General features: G+C 42.0%; 4 protein-coding genes across 4 annotated transcripts; 2 read left to right on the top strand and 2 right to left on the bottom strand.

Moving 5' to 3' along the window:
• Positions 1 to 167: 167 nt before the first annotated feature.
• LOC141840735 (uncharacterized) lies at positions 168 to 2,285 on the bottom strand. The gene is made up of 9 exons (XM_074728802.1): positions 2,224 to 2,285; positions 2,025 to 2,142; positions 1,466 to 1,502; positions 1,313 to 1,382; positions 1,111 to 1,215; positions 872 to 1,022; positions 711 to 793; positions 519 to 612; positions 168 to 428 (listed from the first exon to the last, which is right to left on the bottom strand). Exons 1-9 carry the CDS (start codon positions 2,252 to 2,254, stop codon positions 341 to 343), a joined length of 777 nt encoding a protein of 258 aa, XP_074584903.1. The 5' UTR covers positions 2,255 to 2,285; the 3' UTR covers positions 168 to 340.
• Positions 2,286 to 8,173: 5,888 nt separating this feature from the next.
• Positions 8,174 to 11,126, bottom strand: LOC141840706 (putative inactive receptor kinase At2g26730). The gene is made up of 2 exons (XM_074728768.1): positions 9,597 to 11,126; positions 8,174 to 8,981 (listed from the first exon to the last, which is right to left on the bottom strand). The coding sequence occupies exons 1-2, from the start codon at positions 10,945 to 10,947 to the stop codon at positions 8,317 to 8,319; spliced, it is 2,016 nt and encodes a 671-aa protein (XP_074584869.1). The 5' UTR covers positions 10,948 to 11,126; the 3' UTR covers positions 8,174 to 8,316.
• A 4,085-nt stretch (positions 11,127 to 15,211) lies between these two features.
• LOC141840725 (indole-3-pyruvate monooxygenase YUCCA1-like) lies at positions 15,212 to 16,931 on the top strand. The gene is made up of 4 exons (XM_074728791.1): positions 15,212 to 15,871; positions 15,958 to 16,206; positions 16,283 to 16,405; positions 16,749 to 16,931. The coding sequence occupies exons 1-4, from the start codon at positions 15,212 to 15,214 to the stop codon at positions 16,929 to 16,931; spliced, it is 1,215 nt and encodes a 404-aa protein (XP_074584892.1).
• Positions 16,932 to 18,663: 1,732 nt separating this feature from the next.
• LOC141840715 (serine/threonine-protein kinase PBL34-like) lies at positions 18,664 to 24,072 on the top strand. The gene is made up of 6 exons (XM_074728780.1): positions 18,664 to 19,195; positions 20,117 to 20,454; positions 20,558 to 20,693; positions 21,549 to 21,685; positions 21,751 to 21,874; positions 23,329 to 24,072. Exons 1-6 carry the CDS (start codon positions 18,979 to 18,981, stop codon positions 23,832 to 23,834), a joined length of 1,458 nt encoding a protein of 485 aa, XP_074584881.1. The 5' UTR covers positions 18,664 to 18,978; the 3' UTR covers positions 23,835 to 24,072.
• The last annotated feature ends 2,910 nt before the right edge of the window (positions 24,073 to 26,982 follow it).

Raw genomic sequence — 26,982 nt, 5'->3', positions numbered from 1 at the left:
GATTTTGCATCGACCTGTAGGCACATATATTACAAATGTCTGTGGTACCTTTCCCACGAAATTTACAGAACGTAATAGCATGGAAGAACGAACTGCATGTAGTTTAGGATTGGTAGTGATCACACCCTTAATATTTATGAAAATAATAGAACCATTTACTTGTGAACAAAAGATTTACACAAACTCACGTATTCATTAAACACTGCCAAACCAACAAAATTAAAAAGAAGAATCTATCGATATGAGGTACACACTCAACTGCAACTGCTTCAAGAAGAATATAACAAAACCATTCATAGCATAAAATAACTTATCTTCTATTATCCATGTCTCTTCCTATTTAAGTGCGAGGCCCATCAAGCCGTAGTCTCGCTGTGAGCCACTTGCAGACAGCATCCATCTCTTCAGGTACTGTGTAATGTTCTAGCCTGACAAATTTCAGCTCTCAGAGTTTGTTTGTTTTATTTATTTATTTTTCAAACTGCAGATATATTAATGGCGGAAATAATAAAGCATACGTATTAAAGGTCTTGAAGATGAAATTTCTAAACCCGGAGATCCTAAGAATCTCTGCAGACCTTTCCCCGAGCTTGTAAGGTACTACTCCATCCCCTGCATTTCAAACACTAATTAGAATTAATTATGCTTCATCAAAATCTTGTATATATGGAGGGAATCTTCTCCTCCTTTTATTAACTCATGATCCGTACCTCTTCCATGGCAGAGCAAGAGAGGCAGGGAGGCAGCCCTCCTCGCAGCATCTTGTGAACTTTCAACCTTCGTTTTCAGAGTCCTACAATATTTGGGTCCATATCAGAAACATTGTAATTTTCCTGACGTTGCGATTCTGAATAACACACAGTTTACAGACCTGGAACATGGAAGCCAGCCACTGAGACTGACAATTACACTGACGTTTATGGGGTATGGGCTGCCATTTCCATACTTGCCATATGCAAAGCAAGCTGCTGAGTGCAAGGCAGTAGCAGCGCCCATACTAAATCCACCAATCCCAAGTTTCACTGGATGAATCCAAGCAAAGCAAAGAGTCAGCTAAATTTATATCATAAAAGAACACGAAAAAAGAAAAAGGAAAGCAAATAAAAGCACCATCAGATGGCTCAGAAGACAAAAGATTTGCAATGTGTGCCGCTGAAGCATCCAGTCCATCAACATCATCAGGGGCATCCTCCTTGATTTCCGCAACATCAAACCCTATCAGAAACCACAAAAAAGAAAACATGGTCGATACCATTTCCCCAAAAACGTGTATATACTACAACTGAACTGCTTCATAAACCAGAGTTCAGACATGCTGTGCAGGGAAATCCACCGAGCATGGCTATAGGTCGGGTAGGAGCAGTTGGGCATATCCACTTAATCTACAGGAAAACAATTACATAGTTAAATCCCTTCGTGGCATGTCCAAATGCAAGCTGAAGATGAAGTTAGTAGCTGCACTTACATTTGGCAGAGGAAGGGACTCGAGAAGCTGGGACCAACTGCTCAAGAAAAAAAAATGTTAATAGAATAAACTATGTTAAGGAATATCTAATGTGCTTATATATATATATATATATATATATATAGCTAAATTTATTCTTTATTCTCTTTGGTTTCACTAGTGAAATAAACAAAAACAGTTGCTTGTTCTGGTCCACTGACAAAACATCTTCTGTTTCTGTTTGTGCTCGTCACTAACCAAGCAAGCCCCCAAACAAATCGTTTATTTGGAACGACAAGATTTAGGTATATTAGCTTCTCTCTCTCTCACTCTCTTTGTTCTTTAATTGGATCCCCACTTGGTTTTGTCTAGTGTGGGAATTTTGCATGGACAAGAGTACAAGACAGAGGTTTAAAAGTGCTAATATTCCCTGCGACAACGACAGTCATCAGTGCGTTGGCATTCTCCACCTAAATCGGTTGCTTAGCAGCGAAATTGAAAGAAACTAACACTCGAAGAATTCTTGAGAGGCAAACAGAAGAAGATTTGGACAGAGATTTAATTGCAAACTGAGTCTGACCTTAATCCATTGTCGCCCAAACCGTGAAGCCACACAATGGTGGCCTGGTGCCTCCCCTTTGGCCTCACCACGTAGGTCCTGCCATACTCGACTGGTCGCCTCGGCGCAGCCCTACTACCTGTACGTTACCAAACTTAATCGTTTCAGAAACCATAGAAACGACGACGCTTGTATCTCCGATAGAACAGAAGAAGCTCACCAGAAGAATACGAACTGCTTCCGCGATACATTTCTGATGGCGATGAATGGTTGGATATGAGATGAGAGAGATAGGAGTAAGTGGTGGTGCAAGTACGATGGGATGGATTGACGTCTATTTATTAAGTAGGAGAAGGCATGCAGGTGATCAAGAAGGGCATCTGAGCACAGTGTTGCGTGCTCTGGAGCTGTTCTTTCGTGCCATAATTAGTATAAAAAGGAGGGAAGCTTTTTTCCGCGGGCGGATTGGAGAATCTCTGCTCGCACCATGCAGCTTTCTCGCCTTTCAGCCAATGAGGCGATGTAGTGGCCTGGAATCGATGCTTGTGAGGCAGTGGAGTTGGAACCAGCTGCATCAAACAAGAATATATATCATCAATATAATTCCATTCCATTCATATTGCCATTTTTCTATGAAGTATATCATGATCTCGTCACCTACTGATTGCGTTTAATCAATTGGAGGGAGCAGTGCCCGACAATTGTGCCTTGAGGTCGTCACTGATGCATGCTTTCGTGATCGAGCAGTCCTATCACTGCATTCGGACAAAAGTATGATTCCATTAATTCTTCTAGTTCGATCGGTAACGATGTACTGATGAACGGTTGTTATGCTTTCTCTGGAGCTTACGTACGTAGGTATGCAAGAAGCTTATTTATTTATTTATGTTCATTCAATTCAATATACACAAGTCAACAAGTCAATAAATTATATGAACAAATTTGAAATGTTAGTATATATTCCTCCCCTTCAACAATTCGATTTTCTCCTTCCAATGGATTGAACCCTCCTTTAATCCATGCATGTTCCTTCATTAGTGTAGTGTTTAGGTAGTGACTTTCCCTAACCATCAACTGTCTACTCTTCTCTTTATTCCTCATTTCACAGAAAAAAAAAAGAAGACAACTTTCATGAATTAATTAACCAGACAGATAACTGACTAATGCAAAATTTCACATAGCATCAATCTGAAAACAACAATATCCAATGTAAAAGCATTGCCGAAGTCAACGTGCATGGTTCTGCATGCATGCGTCGATGATGAGCTATGAAGGAGCTGGAATTTATTCCCCTTTCTTTTCCTTATTGATATCTTTCTGCAAGAAGCAGAATCTGAGTTAATCCATTAATTACTAACAAGTAAAGTTAATTATAGAGTATGCATGCCTTGTTATGCAAGTGTCTCATGGAAGTTGCATGAAGCTGTACTACTATAGCGACAGGAAGAACATAATATATACGTACACGTAGGGTGTGTCCAAGTCCTGGAACGGGAAAAGAAACCAATTCAGAGATGGAATTGGCTACTCTAATCTAATTAACTAATATGCCAGGCCTAAGAAATAGGAACAGATTCGAGTGGGTTTGTGTTTTAATTACTGTGCATTAGGTAGAGATAAGGACATGCAGATACACCTATAAACTATAGAATTTGTATAACGAGTGTTAGCGTTAGCATTGACAATCTTATGAACCCCGCTCAAATCATATGCATAAACGTGTCTATAAGAATCTTACTTTTTTATATTAGAGAAGTTTATTTCTTGTTAATTTTTTGTTTCGCATCTTTCTACCGCGTGAATTTATTAAGAGAAATTTCATTTATTCCTCTGCGATGAATTAGCATCGTTCGTTGATTTAAGAGTGTGCCTTGGTCTAAGGCTCAAGCCATGATATTAGGACATGACAAAAGAAAATATTTATAATAAAACTAAAATAGAGAAAGAGTGATAAATATGTAGAGCTACTATAGAGAGAGAGAGAAATATTAATATTTACAAGAAATTAAGAAAATTATATTGGTCACATAATTAAATAAACTAAATAGGTGCAAATACAGATTTAGTCAACATTGCTAAAAGAGATGAATGACCTACGTACACTAACCAAAATATAGTTTACAAAAGAACTCAAGTTTGTAGTGTATACTCAAATTTATAGTAATCCAGGGGCAACTGTTTCGGTTGCACCGAAAAGTAATGCAATAATTTTCTACATATATAGATCAGTAATGTGCTTACAAAACCAGTGCTCATTGATTCAATATCCCGTGCTCATTGATTGGGCTAGCCGATGATGCCGAAGGGCTGAATGTGAAAGCTCACAATTCTACAGGCACAATTCTGGCAACTACTTAACAACGTATACACAATTGTCATCTCCCGTAAAGAAGCTGCTGAAACTTCAAGCAGAGTTGAAGAGCAAGGCTGCGTACTTAAAAATGCCTCTTTTCCAAGTATCAACCACCCCAACTGCCCAAACTAGGCACTCCCTCCCGCAAACCCCTATAAGAATAGTCTGGCGAGCATGGAGCAATTAAACATGCCTTCAGCTTTTTGAACAGGACAGGATACTGATAAAACCAAAACTAGTCAAAAACCAAACTAGGAAAGTTGAACACCAGAGGTTTAATAGCCATTTCATTTGCTTTTGAATCTCTTCTTCACTTCAATTTATCGGCTTGTTCCTATAAATATGGACAGTCTAATCAACCTCAGTGATTAATAATAACAGAACTAAATTCAGTTGCTAGGCATAATTTAAGATTACCTTGTGCAAGATTTTCAAACTCCTGCCTGATAATTCTTCACTAAGCGGCCATTCCATAGGCATCTCATATTCAATTGTGTTAGGTTGCGAACAATGTGCTGTTGACACAGCCATTCTCTAAATAAATGAGTAAAACCATCAGAGTATTAAAATACACAAAAAAACAATATAACAAATGACTGTGCATGAATTCAGGCAACAAATTAATATATAGTTACCGTCTCACTTGTTAGGAAGTTATTTATTGAAAGATGACCACAAATAGATGATTTAAGCACCTCCAATTTTCCTTTGCTGCAGAGAAGGGGACTGCAATAGAACAATACCGTAACCGAGAACATTGTTATCAAAGATGAATTGCTACCATGGAAATATCATAATAGAATATCAGAAAAATACACTATTCTACAATCCATGTTTCTCCCAACTATTTAGGGAAAGACTAAATGGATCTTATTCCTCCAAGGCCACTATGAAGTAGTATATAACATTGGTAATACTTAAATCAATTTCTATTACCCATCGCACCTTCTCCACACCAAGAATCACAATCCACATCTCTTAGTAAAATTGTACAATCAACAATCCATCTCAATCTTATAAATCTTCAAAACATTACTGCTGATGCCCATCATAGTTTCATGAGTGATATAAATTATATGATCTTTTACCTCATGGAGAATTGGTTACAGCCATGAATAACATAAACACCATTGTTACTTTAGATTTACTCACGTCATACATATTTCTATGGGAGTCTTAGCAGAAAAGAATTGGGTTACTGTGGAACAGGCACAGGTGGTGCATGGATGTCAACAGCTCATGCTATAATTAAGGAATTGGATTAAGTCTTGCGCAGACCACAACCCTCGTTAGTTGCCACCATCTGAGTTTGGAACCTTGCTGCGATAAGCAGGAGGATGGTGAGAAAGATATCACGTCATCATACCCCTTATGCCCTGGGCAACATAAGATGACCCAAAAATTCGAGCACAAAGACCTATAGTGGCTGTTAAAAACTCCAATTGACTAACTAAAAGTAACAGAACAGTTATCACGGGCCTACAATGCCAAACTCTCACACAGATTGCCCGCCACAAAAAAGGGGTAAGAGTCTACCTCAATTGGCCAGCTTGCTTCCCAAGATATGGCTGCTCAATCAACGGATTGATTGCTCCAAGATTCAATCTAGCAAACATAAACCCATAATTAGAAGAAGAAAAAAAAAGTAGTTAGAAAGATTAAACAATCATGGGACGTACATCCTATCCTATAGTGCCTGAAACAAGGGTCTGATGGACGCAGGCAGGAATAGGAACAGAAACCAGAAGCAACGGCTTCTCACAACTGCTAAGGGGGTTCGCTACGCTGAAAAGGAGCCCGAACTGGCTGCTGCTCGGTCGCCGCCCGAAAGAGGGGCGGAAGTGGGTTGCCGGAGACGGAGGGACAGAAGGCGACGACACTGGTTGCGAGCGAGCGGTGGCGACGCTGGCTCTAGGCGTGGGACGGCGCGGTGCGTGGCGGGAGCAGGCGGAGCCGCGCGGGCGACCCGAGAGAGACGAGCGAGGGAGAAGGGTCGGCTCGGCTCGTGCGAAGTATGAAAGAAGGTGGAAATTTTTTGCCGTCGGCTTCTCAGTCTAGGGTTTCTCGATGCTTTAAATGTCGTCGGAGAAAGAATGGGAACGGAGAAGCGAGTACCGAAGATGGAGAAGAAGGGCCTTTTTGATCGGATTGCTATCAAGAAGACTTCTTGAGTGAAGACTGCTATCGCCGTCCGCCATCTCCGTTCGCCAGACGACAACTGCGCGAGCAAGAAACGGCAGAACACGAAGAGAACGCAGAAGGCATCGTGATATAGCTGCTTTCAACGGTAAAAACAGTGAGCTAGCGTCGGATTTCAAATATTTGTCGTTGTAATGGGCCGCACTAGCCCGACCTGGCACAAGCCCATATATATAATTTAGAGTTTAGAATTTTAAAATTTAATAATAAAATTTTATCTAAATCTAATTTTTAATTTTAAAAGTGAGAATTTAAAAAAATAATTTTATGATTGAAATGTGATCTGAGACTGGTCTAGTAAGATTTCTCCTGAATGTTTAGGGTTTTGCATCTTTTTAATATATCATTTGGGATGTTTGTGCATATCAGTTTAGTCATTTGGGTGTCTTTGGTTAGATTGTTAAATGTGAATTTTTCATCTTATTATTTCAGATTGATAGGCACTACTGCTAGCATCTTAGAAGTTCAATTAATTGAGTTGGTTTGCTGATGGTCTCGTTTAGCACATGATTGCATTCTTTTTAATCTTCTTTTATGACTATAATACTTTCCTTTGGTTTTAATATTCATCCTGTTTTAATGTTTTTTATAGTTCCCTTTGATTGGGAAAGCATTAGTCATAATTGTGTTGTTTCCCTTTTCGTCGTCTACTATATTTTTTTTCTCACAATTATCTTTCTATATGAATTAAACATGATTTTTTATCCATTGATTGAACTATTCCATGGTACCATGTGGATGTAGAATTATAATTAATTAGAGTTTTAGTTTTGAATGAAACTGATCTTGCTTATAGCTTTGATTTAACCATCTTTCTTTCTTTCTGATTTCATCCCATTTTTTGATATTTCATCAATTAAGAGAATCTGTTATTTTAGCACTTTTATATATTTGCTTATATATATATGTGTGTGTGAATGATTTTTTTATATTGTATATCTACTTAATATAATTTTTTTTATAAATTTTTCTTTAGGATTTAAAGTTTAAGATTTAGGATATATGGTTAGAGATTAGAGTATAGTATTTATGCTAAATAAAATAAAAATTAAAAAATTATACTAGGTAATCAAGATTTTATTCAAATTTGATTTTTATTTCTCACATAAAAGAAGAAAGAATTAAAAATAATAATTTTAATAATAAATATTTATGAATTGTTGGTAGATGGGTGAGTAGGATAACATATTTTTTATTTTTATTTTTTTACGTGAAATTTAAAAATTAGATTGATTGAAATCTCATTTCTAAATCTTAAATAATTTTTTTTTTAAATATTAAATTAATTTGTCACATCAATCGTGTCGTCGTGTCCATAGATTGTCTATGGGTGAGTAGAGTAAATTTGTGATCATTCTTAAACGACAAGGAAGAAGAAAAATCCGATAGAGCCAAAAGAAAAATGCTATTTTAGGATATTTTTTTAATCAACAATTTAAGTAGGGGATCTAGTATTTTCTTGTGGTTTTGTAAGAAATTGAACGAGAATTAAGAAAGACTGAATCTCAATATTCTCTATAACTACACATTTTTATTTCCTTAAGATTTATTGAACAATATTTCATTTGATCATATGAATAATCTAAAAAATAAATTTATTGCTACTAGATTAACAACCGATTGCCTTTTCCACAAACCATGGAATTGCATTGATTAGGACAAAGAACATTTTTTGAAATGATCAATTGTTGAAGGCGACAGACAAAATGAAACAATGGAAATTTAACAATCGCATCTTTCTCCATCACAAATTGCACAATTTCAGAGCGTAGCGCCGGCGGCAGGTGGCGCAATCCCTCCACCAGCATCACCGCCGCCCTTGGCTGCCTCGACCGGGGAAGTCGTCAGGCCGTCCTCGCCCTCCGTGCGGCTGACGATCTGCTCGATCAAGCGGACGACCTCGGGTAAATCTGGCCGCGCATCCGGCACGCTGGCGACGCAGGCCATCCCGATTTGGAGGAGCTGCACCATCTCCTCCTCTGTGTCCGGGTAGCGCATGAGCTCCACGTCGAACACCTCCGCCGTCCACTCCTCCCTCACCACCGACTGCACCCACCGCGGCAGGTCGATCCCCTCCTCGCCCAGCGACGCCTGGTTCGGCGCCTTCCCTGTCAGGAGCTCCAAAAGGAGCACACCGAAGCTGTACACGTCGGACTTAAAGGTGTGCCGCCGCGTCTCCAGCACCTCCGGAGCCCGATAGCCGGCCAGCCGGTGGCGCGGGGCAGAGTTGAAGATCGGGTGGAGGGCGAAGTCGGAGAGGACGGCGGAGTCGACGTCGTCGGCCCGGAGGAGCACGTTGGAGGCTTTGACGTTGCCGTGGACGAGGTGAGCCGAGGTGTGGAGGTGGCAGAGGCCGCGCCCGGCCGCCAGCGCTACCCGAATCCGTCTCTCCCAGCTCAGCGGCGTCCGACCCGCTCCACGATTCCCTGTTCATAATTCATGTCATGATCGCAGTAAATCCTATTGAAAATTGTCTGCTCAGAGGGACAGATTACTGCTGATACAGTACAAAACAGCTGGATACCAACACCTTGAACCCCTTTTTCTTTAACCTTTTGCGTAGGGACTGGAATGATTCAAACTGTTGAGCTTCTTTAAATCATAATTAGCACTATCGAAGGGGAAGGAGAATCAAAACCTAATTTTATGGAATGTTCTTGCGGACTGGGGTTTAAGCACGAACCACCGGACCGACAAAGAGCGAGGAATCTCGGGCAACAGTTGGATCCCAACAGAGCCGTGATTGAGGGAGGAGTGCTGGCTCATCGCTGTTGTCTCTACATGCACAGACAGCAGTTGTCCATTACGGCATTACGCTTCAGTTTCGTACTACCCCCATTCTTCGATACTATTCATTTCCCCGTTTACTTGTTACCTTCGATTCAGGACGGAAGGGGAAAGGCAAAGGGGAAATTGCTTCTAAGCTTTGAACGTAATAATGGCTGTTCTAATTTGTCAGGGAAGAAATGATTGAGAGAGGACAGAGGAGTGAATTATAAGGGGAAAGAAAATAGACAGCTGGCGCATGTGGGTGTACTGACCGTGGAGGAGGGAGGAGAGGCTGCCGGCCGGGAGGTAGTCGAGGACGAGGAGCTTCTCGTCCTTGGAGTAGTAGTAAGCGCGCGGGGCGAGGAGGTTGGGGTGCTCCACCTTGCCGAGGGTGTGCAAATGCGACTCGAATTCCGGCTTGGCGGCGGACACGTCCTTGAGGCGCTTCACCACCACGGGGGCGCCCTCCTCCAGCACCGCCTTGTAGGACGTCCCCGTGCTTCCCTTTCCAAGCACCTCTGCGGACGCCCGCAGTAGGTCCTCTAGGTCGAAGCTGTACCCGCCGCCGCTCCCCACAAACACCAGCTTGTTCCGCTCCGTCGCTTCCACCAGCGTAGCGCCGCTGCCGCTCATCTCATCTTTGGATGACGAGGTTATGCCTGTCTCACTAGATCTCCCCGCCGCCGCCGCCGCCGCCACAGTCGCCGATTCTAACCCCTTCGCTGTTTTTTCCTTCGTGCGGCCGGTCCTTTTCCTCCGTCGCCGGAGAACGACGCAGAGAACGAGCAGCAGCAGCATTAGCAACAGCAATCCTGTAACAGAAGACACGACGATCGCGACTATGGCTTCCGTGGAGAGTCTCTTTGACGAACCCTGAGTCGGAGCCTCGTTGGCCTCGGGGGCAGGTGCCGGAGACGGAAAAAAGGGTTTGCACGGGAGCAACGGGACGCCACAGAGGGCCGGATTGCCCTCGAAGGAAGACGTCGGAAACCGCTGAAGGCTTCGGGGAATGGAGCCATTGAACTCGTTATGAGAGACATTGAAGTTCTCGAGGGAGGCGATGCTGATACTGGGAAGATTGCCAGAGAGGCGGTTATTTTCGAGGAAGAGCCCCGTGAGCCTGGTGAGGTTATTGACGGCGAACGGGACCGTACCGGTGAGATTGTTGTCGGAGAGGTCGAGACGGAACAGAAGCGTCAGCCCGGCTAAGCCCGGTGGGATGCCGCCGGAGAAGATATTTCCCTGGAGGAATAGGCCGCGGAGCTGGGTAAGACTCGCGAGGTCGGCAGGGATGGGACCCGAGAGCCGGTTGGCCCTGAGTGAAAGAACGCGCAACATGGAGAGACGGCCGAGAGTACCGTCGGCGACGGAGCCCACGAGACCCACGCCAGGAAGATGGAGGCCGAGCACAGCAGTGCGGCCGGCGTCGCAGGTCACCCCAGCCCAGTCGCAGGCCGACGCATTGGCCCTCCACTGGAGGCGCGGCTCGTGGCGGAGCGGAGCCATGAAGTCCAGCAGCGCCGAGCGGTCTCGCGCCAGATCAGACACCGCCGCACGGACCGGCGACGAAGGGTCGCCAGATCCGGCGAGGATGACCAGCAGAAGCAGCGGCAGAAGCTCCATTGCGAGGCGCCGGAGCTGAAAAGGCGAGGGGAGAAGAGATCAATTCGGCAAAGAAGACGCGGAACTGACAGGTGTCGCGGTGCGATTTCGGCGATGGAGGCGCACCGCCATGGCGAAGGGGAGAGAAACAAGTGAAAGAGTGGAACAAAGCAAGCGATTAACTAATTCCTTTGAAGAAGATTAATAATCCAAATAATCGGCCGGCGTCAATTCCTTCCGCCCTTATTAAACTCGTACGAGGCCGGTCGAGCCGCGAACGGTTCGGCTAGATACGACAACAGGGCTTGATGCGGACAGCAGACAGGGAACGCGTTCGGTGGTGGGACCATAGAAAAGTAAATAAATTTTATATTTTAAATATTGGAAATCGATTCTTCTGGTAAAGTGGGGGGAAAGGGCTGATGTAGACACTAGATTTTGGAGGTAGCAATGCTTTCCTGGTCATGGACCATTTTATGCGTTCCTATTATTTGGAGCTCAATCATGATACGTATAAGTTTAATCAAGCTCATAGCCATTTTCATCTATCTTCCTTGTGGATAGATACCTTTTTGCCGTTTGAGAGAGCACAAACTTGGTTGAGAACCTCTCCTGCAAAATTTTTCTGGTAGAGCTAATCCATAATATTATTCCTAAGACTAGCTAGATTCTCCAACGAGTTCCCCTCGGCACCATTCTTTAGCTGTCATCAAAATTTGACAAAGCCATATTTCATCCGTCAAATTGAAGAACTCCAAGGAATTGATTACTTTGCTTGAATCGAGCTGTAATCACTAATAATTAGCAACCTTATTCCACATGGCTACTTCCCTTGCTGAAGAAAAGATATCAAGCAAGTCAGAAAAATTCAAAGTCCATGGAAAAGGAGCAAGTCAGCAATGATTCTTTCGTCCTTGTAAACTGATAGAATTGCAAAGAATTGCGGCAATGATCCAGTGAAGAGTGAGGAAAAAGTAGGCAGATGGGCAGAAAGAATTAGGTGCTTTCTGTTCTTGCAGCCATGTGCGGAGAGATAAAGTAGCTTGTGTCCGGAAGAAGGAAATGGTCCCTTCCTGCGTGCTCTTTAGGTGCTGCGTTGTGTTTCAGGCAGTTAGGTCTGAGTCTGACTAATTGGAGTAAGGAAGAAGGCACGCTGAAGAAGGATGCTCCATGATTGAACTTCAATGATTGGATCCAATTTTGGTTGTGGAACGACATGATGAAAGATAATAAACATAGCGATTGACTTCCAGTCTCAAAATTATGCACACAGCTCGGTTGATCTGTTGTCGTAATAAGTAATGCAAATGCGCCCCCAGATGCATGTGCAGAGGGAGGAAAGTTGTCGGTGGACCATCGGTGTTTTGGACTGCTCCAGAGTCTGGAAGAACCAAGAACAAAGAAATGCCCTTTTTGAGTATCCGAATTGGATAAGTTATCCAGGTACCAAGTGGAGTTGGAGGTCAAGATTAAGGTTCGCAAATCGTTAAAAACAGAGGCACAAGCTCTGTATAGTACTACTGATTCATTTCAATTCTAACTAACGAACGAAGATGTTAATTTACATAGTGAAGTGTTTGTATATATGAATTCCTTGGTTGGTTTTTGGGAATACTATACCATCCGTGATAAGGAGTAAGCCATTGAAGAGGTCATTCAGGGTAAAGCAAGTTGTCCAATTGTGTATCTGAACACGCTAGCAGACGAACGTCAATGCATGCATGGTTGAACAGTGACTAGAAAGTTATTTGATCCACGGACGTTGCCCCCATTTTTTTCGGGACGACGACCCAATTACTGATGATGACTTTATGATCATTAAATTCGATTCTGACTTTGCTCCATCAACACCTGTATGTCGATCGATCGTCAATCCAGCGATCGAATCAACCTTCTGCCTTCCTCGTCATCTTCTCGATCTCTCACCCATGCATTGTATGCTATGCATGACCCAAATCCACACGCTACGTATTCTAGCTCTTCCGTCTCTCAATCCTCGGCCATCGAAACACATCACCATGACGTCTTACGTATCCCCTCCTCCTCAATATATATGATCACCACCACAACCACTACTACTATTACACTGTGCCATCACCTTCCTCCATCAAATCAACTCATATACTCATCCATTGATTCATTTCCCCCTCGACAGTAAGACGGTCACCTCAACTCCACCTGTCGTTCGCTCCATCCTCACCACAGTTTAGTCACGGCGTTCCGTCCCCTCCGCCGAGGCAGTGGCCGTCGCCGTCGCCGTCGATTGCAATTCCTTTTGCCATTTCAGGGAATTCCCTCGCCTGCAGCCAAAATCTTCTGAAAACGACGCCCAGATATTTCTCCTCCTCGTCCATCAAGAGTCAGCATGCACATACATGTGATCTATAGCTAGTTTTCCATTTATCTCAGGCATCGATCAGAAGACTCTGTTTTATGTGTCTGATATTGTAAGTTGCAACTAATGGCTAAATCGACGTCGTATCTGTCGCAGAGTTCGCTCTGCATGGCGCTGAAACCATGTCGCTGCCTGGCGCCTGCCTGCATGCGTGCGTTGGAAAGGAGGAAAGTGGAGTGCATGTACATGTGTGCGTGGGTTGATATTGGCCGATTGGTTTCCCAACTAATTAAGAGCCGCTGCCATGCGTATTGTGATTAATTACGTTGACTCTGACAAAGATATTCAAACGACGCGACTTGCCGTCTGCTGGACGTTTAGCCTGGGACATGACTGTCTATGTGACAACCAACGCCACGCCAACGCACACAGCAGACGATAAACTAATGAGCTCATGAAAACGCCATCTGAATTGTAGTTAAAAGTATTCTGAAAACACACACGGCCTTGTTTAATTTCTAGTACTAGAACTTTAAATTTCTTACTAAGTAAAGTGTTTCATGATAGTTTTTTAGGGTACGAGAGGTGCCATGATCAAGGCAAGAACTTTATTTTTCACTATCAGTGCCGTGCTAAAGTAAGAGAGAGAGGATTAAGAAATCTCTTATACCAAATCATGTTAAGTTGCCCTTTTTTTTAGTTTGTATGCTCGCATTGTTCTATCAAGGTAGACTATGATTTTTCCACGTGGACGTTTGGTTTATGTTATTTCATATTTTAGAAGTACCAAAATTAAATATTTGAGTATATGATTTTGAAAAAAAGGAACCCTTCGAGTGATAGCAAAGATACTTGTCATCCTATAACATCACATGCTCTTGATTCACAACACACTCGACAATGCTGCAAGCTAGATTGCATTCCTTATAGATTGTGATCTTACTAGATTTGACATAAGCACACCTAATAAAGTCGAAATTCGTGTCAAGACAAGATATTAACTGAAATTTGGATGTCATCCAGAGTTCTAGGTAGATTTGAAATTTAAAAGAAAAAACTTAAAAAATTTAGGACAATTACCATACATATATATTAATTCCAAAAGTACAGTGTGTTTGAATCCCACTGAACTAAGAATTATATAAGTAATCTATCATTCTTTTCTCCTTTTTGTTTTTAAAAAAAAAGAACTATTTAATCATAACTTTCCTGCTGCATAATTCTGCACATCATGTGTACTTCCGTGGGACCCACGTCGCTTTTCAAATCTCCGTGGGCGATCGAAGGCCGAAAGCGTGCAGCTTCTCAAGTTTGCCGCTCCGTTTCTTTGTTAACATCGCGTTGACCTTCCTCGTAGAGTAAAGATTTCGATTTTGGTAAGATCGCGTTGACCCAACACAATTTGTTTACGAGGAAGGAAAATAATGACAGTTCATGTGGATTTTGATTTGGAGATGAGAGAAGCTAAAGCCACTACGATTAGCAGCAATGGTTGGTGACTGGCTGGCTCCTTGGCCGTCATTTATGTCGCCGGTCGCCCGCCTTTAATAACACCTGCATGCGTAATCCCCATTAATTCGATCTCACTCAGTAGAGGAAGGAATCAAGGATGGGTTACATGGTGCGTTAGTCAGAAGAATGGCTGGCTAGCTCAGTGAGTTTGAGAGTAAAGAATGGCTATATAGGGAGATAGAAAGAATCATATCGTTTGCCTTAGTCCTCACGCATCAACGTCTCTCACACTTCGCAGTCGCTGTTGCTCTGTTCCATGTTAAACTTCTCCGTTAAACCTTCCTTAAAACTGACCGAATTCCAAAACATCCACGCCATCTCCCTATAAATTAAAGCTCGCCGCGTTTCGCTGGCTAGCTCAGTCATAGTCGACGAGTTCCTTTCGGATTCGCATAAGAAGAAATCGCTTAAGAAGCGAAGCGAAGGCCAAACGGGGAAATGCAAAGAGGAGAAGAGCAGAATAGAGCACGCGTTGCCTCCGACGACGATCCACATGAAGCAACATGGGTGCCGGGGCCCATTATTATCGGCGCGGGACCCTCCGGTCTCGCCGCCGCCGCCTGCCTCGCCGAGGTTGGCATCCCCTGCACCGTGCTCGAGAAAGCCAGTTGCGTGGCCTCGCTGTGGCAGCATCGCACCTATGACCGACTGCGTCTCCACCTCCCCAAGCAGTTCTGCGAGCTTCCGATGCTGGGCTTCCCGGAGGGCTTCCCCAAGTACCCCTCCAAGAAGCAGTTCCTCTGTTACCTGGAATCATACGCCGCAGCATTTGGCATCCGGCCGCGGTTCTGCACCGAGGTGGTCGCCGCGGAGTTCGACCCAGCCGTCGGGGCGTGGAGGGTCCGGACGCGAGGCGGCGGGGAGTTGGCGAGCAGGTGGCTAGTGGTGGCGACGGGCGAGAACGCGGAGCCCGTGGTGCCGGAGTTCCCGGGCACGGAGCGGTTTCTAGGCCGCGTCGTCCACACCTGCGCTTACAAGTCCGGCGCCGACTTCGTGGGGGAGAAGGTCCTGGTCGTGGGCTGCGGGAATTCCGGCATGGAGGTGAGCTTGGATCTCTGCCGCCACAACGCCAAACCTTATATGGTCGTCAGGAACACCGTAAGCTTAGCTTTCCCTATATATCTCTCTTCCTCCTGGCGATCGATCAAGTAGTTCGAATGTGAAGCTGGTGGTGCTTTCTCCAGGTTCATGTGCTGCCGCGGGAGATGATGGGGATGTCGACGTTCGGAGTGACAATGGTGCTCCTGCGGTGGCTGCCCCTGCGGCTGGTGGACCAGTTGCTGTGCGCCATGGCCCATCTCATGCTCGGCGACACTGACAGGCTCGGCCTCCGAAGGCCTAAGACAGGCCCCATCGCCCTCAAGAATCTCACTGGCAAGACCCCGGTCCTCGACGTGGGCGCCCTTGCCCAAATCAAATGCGGCAGCATTAAGGTGCTTAACTGTCATGAATCACCACCAACCCTTGTTAATTCCACCAATGAACTGCTATTAAACTGTCGCTGTTAAGGTGACGCGAGGTGTGAAGGAGATCACTCGGAGGGGAGCCAAGTTCGTAGATGGAACAGAGGAACAGTTCGACTCGGTTGTCCTGGCCACGGGTTACAGGAGCAACGTACCTTCGTGGTTAAAGGTGCGTTGGATCTCGTCGTTTTTCTTACTTTCTGCAGGTTTACCCCCTGTTTTGTAGGCACTAGCTCATGGTGAAAACTAGATCATAGCTTCCCTTTTAATGCATCGGGTGCGCTAGCTACAAATGATTAACAATGGCGAATGTAGTGTTCTTCCTGTTATTGAGGCCTCGTCAGTGGGTCACCCACCTGAGCTAGGAAGAGAGTAGCAGCATGGCCTTGGGTTCATTAGTGCTCTAGTTGTACCATGCACGTAGATAATTAACATGAGTAAATTAAAGTTCAAATTTTTGCATGCATCGACTGGGCGGCGATTGAGGAACCTATGCATTGTTAATATGGCAGGGTGGTCAGAGTCTGTTCGCCGAGGAGGGCATGGCCAAGGATCCCTTCCCTGGCGGATGGAAAGGCCAGGATGGACTCTACTGCGTCGGCTTCACCAAGCGTGGCCTTCTCGGTGCCGCCCATGACGCTCGCAATATCGCCAGGGACATCCTTCTCCACTGGAGTAAACACAAGGACTCGTGATCGGAAGCAAACACAAGGGCAATCGACTGCGTGCTATTCCTTTCTTCTTGTACATCGCCCATTTTGCCTCGGGTTTAATTTTCTTCTTCCCGCCTCAAACTGTAGTGGACCATATGTAAAATTTCATATTTGGGTATAGAATGAAGAAAGCCTGCTCTTTATTGTTAACCCTTTTCTGGTCAAACTAGTGCTCTGACAGCGATTAATGGAAGCAAAATTCTCACTTGTCCTGAACAATTTCTATGATGCATGGGGCAATTACTGTACTGTAATGTACTCCTCAGATTCTAAACCATCAGCAGTGAGCTCTACTTACTCAACATGCAGAGCTAGCAGGGCTCGGGAGGGCATGAATTCTCAAAAACATCTGCTAAATATAAATGCCTTGAATCAAGAAGTCGTTGGTGATCCTGTGTGGTTGAGTAAATGCTGGAATCAATGTGCTTTAAGCAAAAGGCGTACAGCTGCATGCGCATCAATGATGAGGACCTAATCGGCGAAGCAGCTGTGGTCACAGAACCATACTAATACACGTCTAAGGGAAGCGCATAGGGACTAGGGCTTCGAGGTCCACTTAATGCATCCTTCCAAGCCTCTGTGGCCCGTCTCTACCTCAGGAATTTAAAGGGAAAATGATGAGGGTGACGTCGGCATTCTTTCAGCATCCTTGCAGGCATGCGTACGTATCGGAATGAATGCAGTGACGCTGAGGTGACCTTGGAGTACAAAATTACATGTAAGCGTAGGCACGTAAGTCTGCGTCTCCTCCATGCGTACGAAGGGGAAGAAATAAAATGTAAAAGGATGAGCAGCAGAGAGTGTGGAGGAGATCGCATCGCTTTCGGCTGCCAGGGCAGTCACTTTAGTCAGTAGTCCAGGGGCACGCGTACAGTGCCCATGAAGACAGAGGACGTCATGCTGTAAGTTATCAAAAAGACGTTTATTATTTGATATTATTTATATAATAATATTATAAGTGACAAAGTAAATAACTGATCTTTGAATTTTCTTCTGCTTTTTTATCTCACGGCCTGCTTGTAAGCCCACCAATCAACCGTCAGCTCGCGACTTACTCATGGGCCCACAGGCCGCCTTGCGATGAACTTGCAGGCTTGCAGCCTACTCACGGTCCGGGGGATCAAGAGGTTATTTCTCACGCTTGAATACTTAAATAATTATAGATGGCCTAATTAAATTTAATTATAAATTATTTTGTAAATCAAGAGCATTTTAGGAATTGTATCTGGTAATTTTTAATTAACAAATGCGTTTTTAGTAACCGATATTGTTTAACGATTTATTCATTAAATGCAAGATAGTTGGGCTCATTTATTGGTCGGGTTTAGTATAACCACTAAGAACGGCAATTTAAGTTTTAATTATTTTATAATATTTGGACTCGTTGATTGATTGCTCATGTTTAATTTCTCTTTACGTGCGTAATCTCGAACATTCAACAACAAAAACGTAGAGAGGAAGGAAACAAAACATTGAACCGACTTTTGTACAACTTATTTCTATTTATTTTTAAAGTTTTATTTATTAATTAAATTTTCATATAAAAAAATCTTTAATTTTGATTAAATTTGTTGGAATTGACGGTACGCTTCTTTTTTTTTGTTTTGTAAAAATACCGAAATTGTTTTTTTTAATAAATAAAAAAATGTGGCGAATGGGCTTGCTACTACTACTACCACTACTACACTGCGGCTGCGCTCATCAGATTCCCCCGTTGTCTTGTCTCTTCGCTTTACTCCACGCTCCTTTTCCTTCGTCTTGATCTCGCCCAGTCAAATTAGGGTGGCCGACGCCTCCCTCTCCTTCCCTCCATTTCTTTACCCCACGCCAGATTCTTGCTTATCTAGGGTTGTTCCTTCGCTCCGGCACCAATCATTCGCCAATTTGATCTTCCCCCCTGCCCTTTTGGTCGCGGTTCCTCGTTCCCGATTGCTGATTTTTTCGCCGGCCGGAAGGCGAAAGATTTTCTCTTGGACGGCGGATCTTTGGAGCGCCTTGATGGTGGGCTGAGTTGCTTGCTTGCTTGGACATGGGATTGGTGCCCAAGGTGGCGCAGCTGGCCTCGTGGGAGGGGTCCAAGGAGGGGAGTGCGAAGAAGACGAGGCGGAAGAAGAGCAAGGACAGCAGTAGCGGCAAGGGCGAGGGGACGGGTTGCTGGATGAAGTTTCGGTTGATGGGGGGCTGCGTCCCTTCCAGTTCCAGAGGCAAGGTGGATACTTCCATCAGCAGCGCTGCCACTCAGTGCGGTAATCTATCCATACTTCTGCAACTTATCTTCCACTTGGCCGCTCAGTGGCCTTTCTGTGGTTATCAGAGTCATGCGTGATGCTTGTAGTCGTCGTAATGGGTAGATAATTTCCCTTTACTTTAGCACCTTATCCTTTCTCCCCTATAATATCTAGTGTCTTGTTTTTTGAATCTGGTAGTCACTATCATAGTAATTTTATTTCAATGGAAGTATTCTGGGACTAGTATCACCTCATATCGGAAGAGGTTTAGCTGTATGCTTAGATACAGATTATTTGCTTGGCAAAGCGCCCGAACTCCATGACGAGATATTGCCGCTAATGCATGGTGAGAGAAAAATCAATGAATTTACCCTTAGAATTGCAATATTCAAGTAGATATGAATTCTTAACTCAAATCCTGGTGAGTTAGCTCATAAAGTAGCAATCTTGCATTACAAGTAACGTTTCACTCATTTGGCTATGACGTTGATTTCCTAGTTACAGAAAACATTTAATTATTTTAACTCTTGTTTTTAGGAAAGTAGTGTTTGTATCATTTCCTTTATCTAACTGGTTGCTTCATATGCAGAAATCTGTTGTGCTAATTACTTGGCTGATTGAAAAAGTTTTCCTTATAAATTTGCCTCTTTATTTGAAGAAATTAACATAATATTAATGGCATTCACCATGTTGAAGTGTGGCCAAAGAATAAGATTCAAATTTAGTGTTTGTGTTCGTTATTTAGGTGTTGTGCAATTCACATAAGTTATAGTTTTTTAATTTTTTTCTTTATATATTCAGTGGTTGCTTGTTTTAAATCTTACGATGCCACTAAGCTACTCTCTGAATTTGTTGATCCTCAATTTAAGATATGAATTGTTACATTCCATTATTTTCCTAAATTGATCGATAACCAGCATATTTAATATGGGTTTGCAGAAAGCAAGTCAACTAATGATGGTAGTAGGGACCAGCCAGTTGCTCCAGTAGCATCTGGTTCTACCACCACGAGTAATGCTGAAAGTAATTCATCTGTGTCAAAAGTTGGGGAGGAGCTTAAGGTTGCAACTCAACTGCGGAAATTCACTTTCAACGAGCTCAAATCTGCAACAAGAAACTTCAGACCTGAAAGTCTTCTTGGAGAGGGAGGATTTGGTTGTGTCTTCAAAGGATGGATCGAGGAGAATGGAACTGCTCCTGTGAAACCTGGTACAGGACTTACTGTCGCTGTCAAAACTCTTAACCATGATGGACTTCAAGGGCATAAAGAATGGCTGGTACGTGGTCTTAGAAGTGATAGTTTTTAGTTCTTTGAATTGGTTATCAATACAGAATTTACAGTATATCTGTTATGTGATGATTCCTATCATTTATCTCTAGGCTGAAGTTAATTATCTCGGTCAACTTCAACATCCAAATTTGGTAAAGTTGATTGGTTATTGCATTGAAGATGATCAAAGACTGCTGGTGTATGAGTTCATGCCTCGTGGAAGTTTGGAAAACCATTTATTCAGAAGTATGAATCATGCCATGCATTTATTTTTTCTTCCATTATGTTCCATAACAGATCCTAGATACCATCGAAACCATAGTGCAGTGACTATGAATTTTCTCCCTTTGTTTATCATATCATAACTAGTTTTAACGTCTATTATTTCTTTTTCTTAATCTTAGCCAAATCTATGATTTTGCACTTGCAGCTGCAAGCTTAGCCTATATCGCTTCTACTTCATTAGATTTAATTGAATCTTTTTGCCCTATGATATCTTGTGACTTAGCTAGCCAACACTTGTCTTGAGGTTTTTAAATACAAGAAGAAAGCAAAGAAATGTCCTACTAAAAACAAAAAAGGCAAGGAAGCTTTGGCACTTCAATTCATCCAGAAATATCACATATAAAACAATATATTGTCTCTTCTATTTGGTCTCTCACAAACACAAGAATAAGAGCACTATTTGGAATTTGAGATTTAATCTGCACACTGCAACTAGAATTTTTAGTTACTAGAACTAATTTATGCTTTCTACTCGATCGTCTATTAGTGAAGTATTTGATTAATTCAAATTTTCCTAAGGAAATCAACTTTATGTTGCCTTTTTTTTCTATGGTGCCTAGTCTCTTATCATGCATGGCAGACATAGGAAATTTTCCTGGTGTACTACCAGTATTAGTTCGTGTCCAATTTACCATTATATTGCATATTTCTTTCTCTAGTCTGTTATGTACTTATGTCATTTGTTTCACTAATGTTTTACATTGTTAATCTAGTCTCATACAACGCCTGAACCCTGTAGATTGTCAAGCTTCTATTCATTTCTTAATGTTTGGTTCAAATGCTATGTAGCTTTTTTGTTTATTCTTTCTGCAATAGGAACCCTTCCTCTGCCATGGTCTGTAAGAATGAAAATTGCATTCGGAGCAGCGAAGGGTCTTGCTTTTCTTCATGAGGAAGCTGAAAGGCCAGTGATATATCGGGATTTCAAATCATCAAATGTCCTGTTAGATGTGGTAGGTAACAAATACTATATCTTTCACTTCAGTGTCTGTTTATTTCTGAAATTCCAAGTGTTCAGGATTACAATGCTAAGCTGTCAGACTTTGGGCTCGCCAAAGATGCTCCTGAAGGTGATAAAACTCATGTGTCTACTCGAGTGATGGGCACATATGGATATGCAGCTCCCGAATATGTTATGACAGGTGCACTATTGATCTGCTTCTCTAAATGAAATTTTGAACTGGTTCTTTGTGATTTTCTATGCATATGAGATCATTGGTAATATCGTCAAAGGATCCATGGCTATTTTCTGTAATTTCTTTTTGTCTTTTTTCCCACCGTTTTCCCTCTTATTTTTTGAATTCTGTCTCTCTTAAGCAAGTTCTATTGAAACCATACTTAAATTTATTATTTTATTTCATGGTGAAAAAGTAATTCATCTTTGATTACTACAAAATTGTCCGAACTTAAAGTGTTTTTAAAATCTCTGCCTAAAAATAAATGAGCAAGTGGAGAACACACTGGTTAGGCGTGTACTGATTCTGGATATCTGTTGAACAATCGTCAGAACTGGGCAAGGATCCATCAATATTCAGTTTATATTTCTATAGAGGAATGATAAGGTTGCCTACTAATGATAAGGTTGCCTACTCTGTAGCATGCACATTATCTTCCTCGTGTCCTATTCAAGAAAGCTATAACCACAAGTTCATAGCTTCTACCTTTATGGGTTCATCATATTTTACCTTTTTGGCTGAAGCTCCCTATTTCCCTTAAAGATATCTTCTCTTCCTAGAGATGCTCCTATGTTTTCCACTATAGGGCTTGATGCCAATGGGATGACTACAGCAAGAACTGAGCTACTGGAAGTTACTTTTTGAGGTCTCTCTTTACTGTATCTCTTTAACAAGTATATTGGTCGCTTGTTATATAGTGCCTTAATTGTTAGAAACTTAGAATAATTATCTATTGTCTTGCTAAGTTGTTAAACCCATGGTTACTCCAGCCATTGCAACTGTTGACCCATGTGTAAGATTTTCACAAGTTATGGCACAAGTTGTCAGTTTTCTTATTTACTGGTTTAAGAGAAGTTTCCTATGGTTTCCTCAACCCACATGTTAGTAACCTGAGTTTACTTATCATATTAACATCCATGTTTTTTCCTCAGTTGATTTTGAAACTAAATATTCATGAATGCAAAACGTGTAACGGTATTCTTTCCTTCCTAGTAATCTTTTTTGGTTCATCAATTCTTTAACCCGTAAAGTTAGGGATGTCAAACATTTGGAAACACAAAAAATAACCTAGAACTATTGATACCCTAATTCGGGATTTTGGGGTTAGAACTGGTGTCTCAGGTCTTTTATTTCCTTAGGGATTTTGGTTTGGTTGGTTTTTGCTTGAAACCCAACCTATCTTGATAAACTAGTATATCTTTTCTCCTGATATATCTCCAATCCTATTTCATAATATAAAGGTAAACTTAAAAAGAAATCAACACCACTAATATGAGCAAATGATATAATTATTTAGACAGCCGACAAATTGTCTGGTTGCAGATCATTTTTTAACTCAAAGGTTGGCGTTCATTTAGGTTACAGTGTTTTTGAACTGCGCTAGAATTACTTAAGCTTTACTATCATTGTATGTATCTCAGGGCATTTGACCTCGAAGAGTGACGTCTACAGCTTTGGAGTGGTGCTGCTTGAAATGATGACAGGCAAAAGGTCAATGGACAAGAACAGGCCAAACGGAGAGCACAATCTCGTGGAGTGGGCACGCCCACACCTTGGGGAAAGGCGTCGGTTTTATAGACTTATAGATCCTCGCTTGGAGGGCAATTTCTCCATCAAAGGTGCACAGAAAGTATCCCAACTTGCACAAGCATGTCTCAGTCGGGATCCCAAAGCAAGGCCACTCATGAGTGATGTTGTTGAAGCCCTCAGACCAATAATCAACCTTAAAGACCTGGCAAGCTCATCTTACTTCTACCAGACTATGCAAACAGAACGTTCAATGACACATTCCAATAGTCTGGGTTCTAGAAATGGATTGAAACCACAAGGCTCCTTTGGAAGCCAAGGACAACAGCCTACAAGGAGCCTTTCACATGGTGCACATGCTTCTCCATATCGCCAGTCTCCAAAGCCCAATGTCAGATGACCATCGGCGTATGAATTAGCATTTCTACTCAAGGATTTAAAAAGGTTTAGCTGGCCAGATTAAAAGCTTTGTATTGTTGATGATTCATCTGTGCGAGTTCAATGGGGCTACTGTGGATAAAAGATTATGGGATGCGGGCAGTTTTATTTGTGTCACCATTTGATAGCTATGAGTCTCTTTAAAATGTAACTGCGATGAATATTTATTTATGGTCGACGTCTGTTTGGTCCATTGTTCATATATTTGGCACGATTATTATCATATGCATGGTTAAATCGATGTGAATGAACTCAACTCAATTACTTGGTGTTCCAAGCTATTTCACATGTAGTACAAGTATCGTGGCAGTATCATTTCATTCAATCTGGATCCCACTGGTTGTGAGATTCTCCCTCCATTTTTTTAGATCCTGCTACTTTGTAGATGGTGATGTCAAGTCCAGCAGCAGACCATGCAAACCTAGGCTCAAAAGAAAAGGTATCCTTGTCTAGCTTTAAAAGGAGGAAACAACTGGTAACTGGAAATCCAAAACATACATGCATCAGAAAGGTACTCTAGCCTTTACCGGTGATCTAAAAAAAACCAGGTATTGTTAGTTTCCCTTCCGTAAGAGAAGACCACTTCCAGCATGGTAGGTGCATCAGGCCTCTGGCTCAAGCCGAGGTCGCCAAATCCAGCAAGATCCAGAGTTTCCAATGGATACAGACATCGAAAAGATCAGCAGGAACAAGGATAGTTGCCACTGTTCATGCCCAAGAAAAGGATCAAGCAGGATCCTGATAGGAAAGAGGAAGCACAAGTGCCAGAGGAGAAGGTAGCGAGGGAGTGGAGAAAGGGAGAAGATAGAAGAACCCGCCCAGAAAGAGAAGAAGAAATGTCCAAGTAAACACCCTCACCGAAGGATTTAGAAAGAAGATAAGATAAAAGCAGATAGAAAATAATTATAAATCAACTCCATGCAAAAATAAAAAAAATAAATACAATATTTTATTTTAAATAATATATAATATATAGGACCATGGTACGTACTGACAAGAAATAATAATTAAATTTATTTTCAATGCCAAAAATGATTTATAATTTTTAAATTGTAAAAATAAATTAATTTTAATTAATTGATGATATTTTTAAGTTAACATTGATGTTTAGGTACCCAATGTTAATCTTATAGGAGTATCGACAATAAATTTAAATAGTTTTGTATTATTTGATAATTCTGTGTGCTATTGAATTAGAATATCACGGACAAATTCGTTATTAAATAAATATATCGGTCAATCTTAGATCTAAGAACACGCATCTTAATCAAAATATTTTATCAGTAAAAATCATCATTATTATTTTTTTGGCGAGAAGACAAATTACATTTTGACTTTTTTTAATATTCCCTTTAAACTTGTATTATTTGTTTAAAATAATCGTGTACCAAAAATAAAGGTCTTTAGTAAAAATGAAAACAAAAACAAAAACAACGTGCGTCGCGCCAGGTGAATTTGCCTTCATTTGTTTTCCATTCCATTCTGACAGGATCAAATAGGGCAAGAAGTAACGATTCTTGTTTCGCTTTTGAAATTTTTTGTTTAAATTTGATCATTGTCTTCCTGAGTTTTTCCATTCGCCTTCGATCCAGTTGAGATGTTAAGAGGAATTGTGCGTTGCTTTATTCGTGGGAAGATGGCGGAGTGAAGCAAAGCTGAGCGGATCATCCTCCTCGAGATCGGACGGATTAGATCGACCTCCCGCTCGTCGACTGGTTCGGGGATTTGTTCTTCTTCCATGCCTTAGATGATGAGAGCTTTGCTTGAGAAAAGCAGAGAGGTGGACGTGAGGTTGCTGCTCTCAAAGCTAGGTTTTGCTGTCTCTGTTCCCATCGCTGGGTATTTGGCGGTCAACCCTAATCTACCGGGTTCATCCTCTGCGGGTATTTGTTTTACCAATAGCACTTAATCTTCCTGCGCCGTCGTCTTTCTTGTTTTACCAATAACGTTTTCGTGTGCTTGATGATTCAACAGTAGCAAGCTCTGAAGCCGGCGGGTTTGGCCAGTCTACTGTATTCTCTGGGGCTAGCAGAAACTTCAAAGATGAGCTTCATATCCGAGAAAGTGTAAGTGATTGCGATCAGAGGCAAGTTTCTGTGTTGGAAACATGGTCTGAATTTATCCATCTATAGGTTAAGATCCTCGACATGATCATGTTGAATTAAGCTTGAACTATGAGACAAGTTTTGCAACCTAGCTCAAGCTGAAAATCAATATTGTTCGTAGGAATAAACCACTAGTATCATTTTGTTTGGAATTTATTCCTGTTGAACAGATAGAAAACATTTGTCAAGAATTAATGTTCCTATTTTTATGTTTGGATTTGAAATTCCATTTGTAGTTTTTGCATTCATATGACAATGACATGTTTGTTAGTATGTGGCACAATCCTGTTAAGTCTATTGGGTGTCAGCACCTAAAAGACATGTCAAGTCTGGTTCGGATAGTTACATTATATGGACAAATTGGATCAGGCTGGATTTGAGTTTTTCTTCAACTTATTGGTATTCACACATTAAAGACATTTAAGTTGGGTATAGGCGGGTACCACGGGTTTGGCTATTCCTTTGGCACATTAGGTTGGATTTGGGTAGAAGAATAAGAACCCTAGTGGTAATTTAATTGGATTCAACTAACGGGAACTTGAATGGATTAAGAACCCTAGTGCTAATTTAATTGGATTCAAATAGTGGGTACCTGACCAGTGCCATCCCTGAACATGACAGTTTTTCAACTTTCAAGGTGCAAACAACCTCTAGGTTGGAGTAGTTCACAAGATTGCAAAAAGGTTGTGAAATTAGCATAAAGAAGAACCATATCAAGCATAACTTGATGAGCATCAGCTATGTGAGCAGTATTGGATTACTGAGTTGGGAGATTGCCTTCGGTTTCTGTTGGCCGATGTTTCCAAGAAGCCATCTCTAGTTTCATAGTCTCTGGAGAAATCTCAAGCATAAATTGGACCAATTTTGATCAAATTTTTGAATCTCAATTTTTTGGGATTTTTTTTAACACTGGAACTTGGTATAATGTTAGAAATAAAATTCCAATTCTGTAAAAACCCAATGGTTCTAAAGTAGCTGTATTTGAATGATTCTGGAAGCATTGTC

Source organism: Curcuma longa, chromosome 1, assembly GCF_044706935.1.
Source record: "Curcuma longa cultivar G26 ecotype Majalengka, Jawa Barat chromosome 1, ITB_CL_G26_1.1, whole genome shotgun sequence".
NCBI classification, from domain to species: domain Eukaryota; kingdom Viridiplantae; phylum Streptophyta; class Magnoliopsida; order Zingiberales; family Zingiberaceae; genus Curcuma; species Curcuma longa.
Note: the sequence above shows the minus strand (reverse complement) of the source record. Positions and strands in the feature narration are given on the sequence as shown.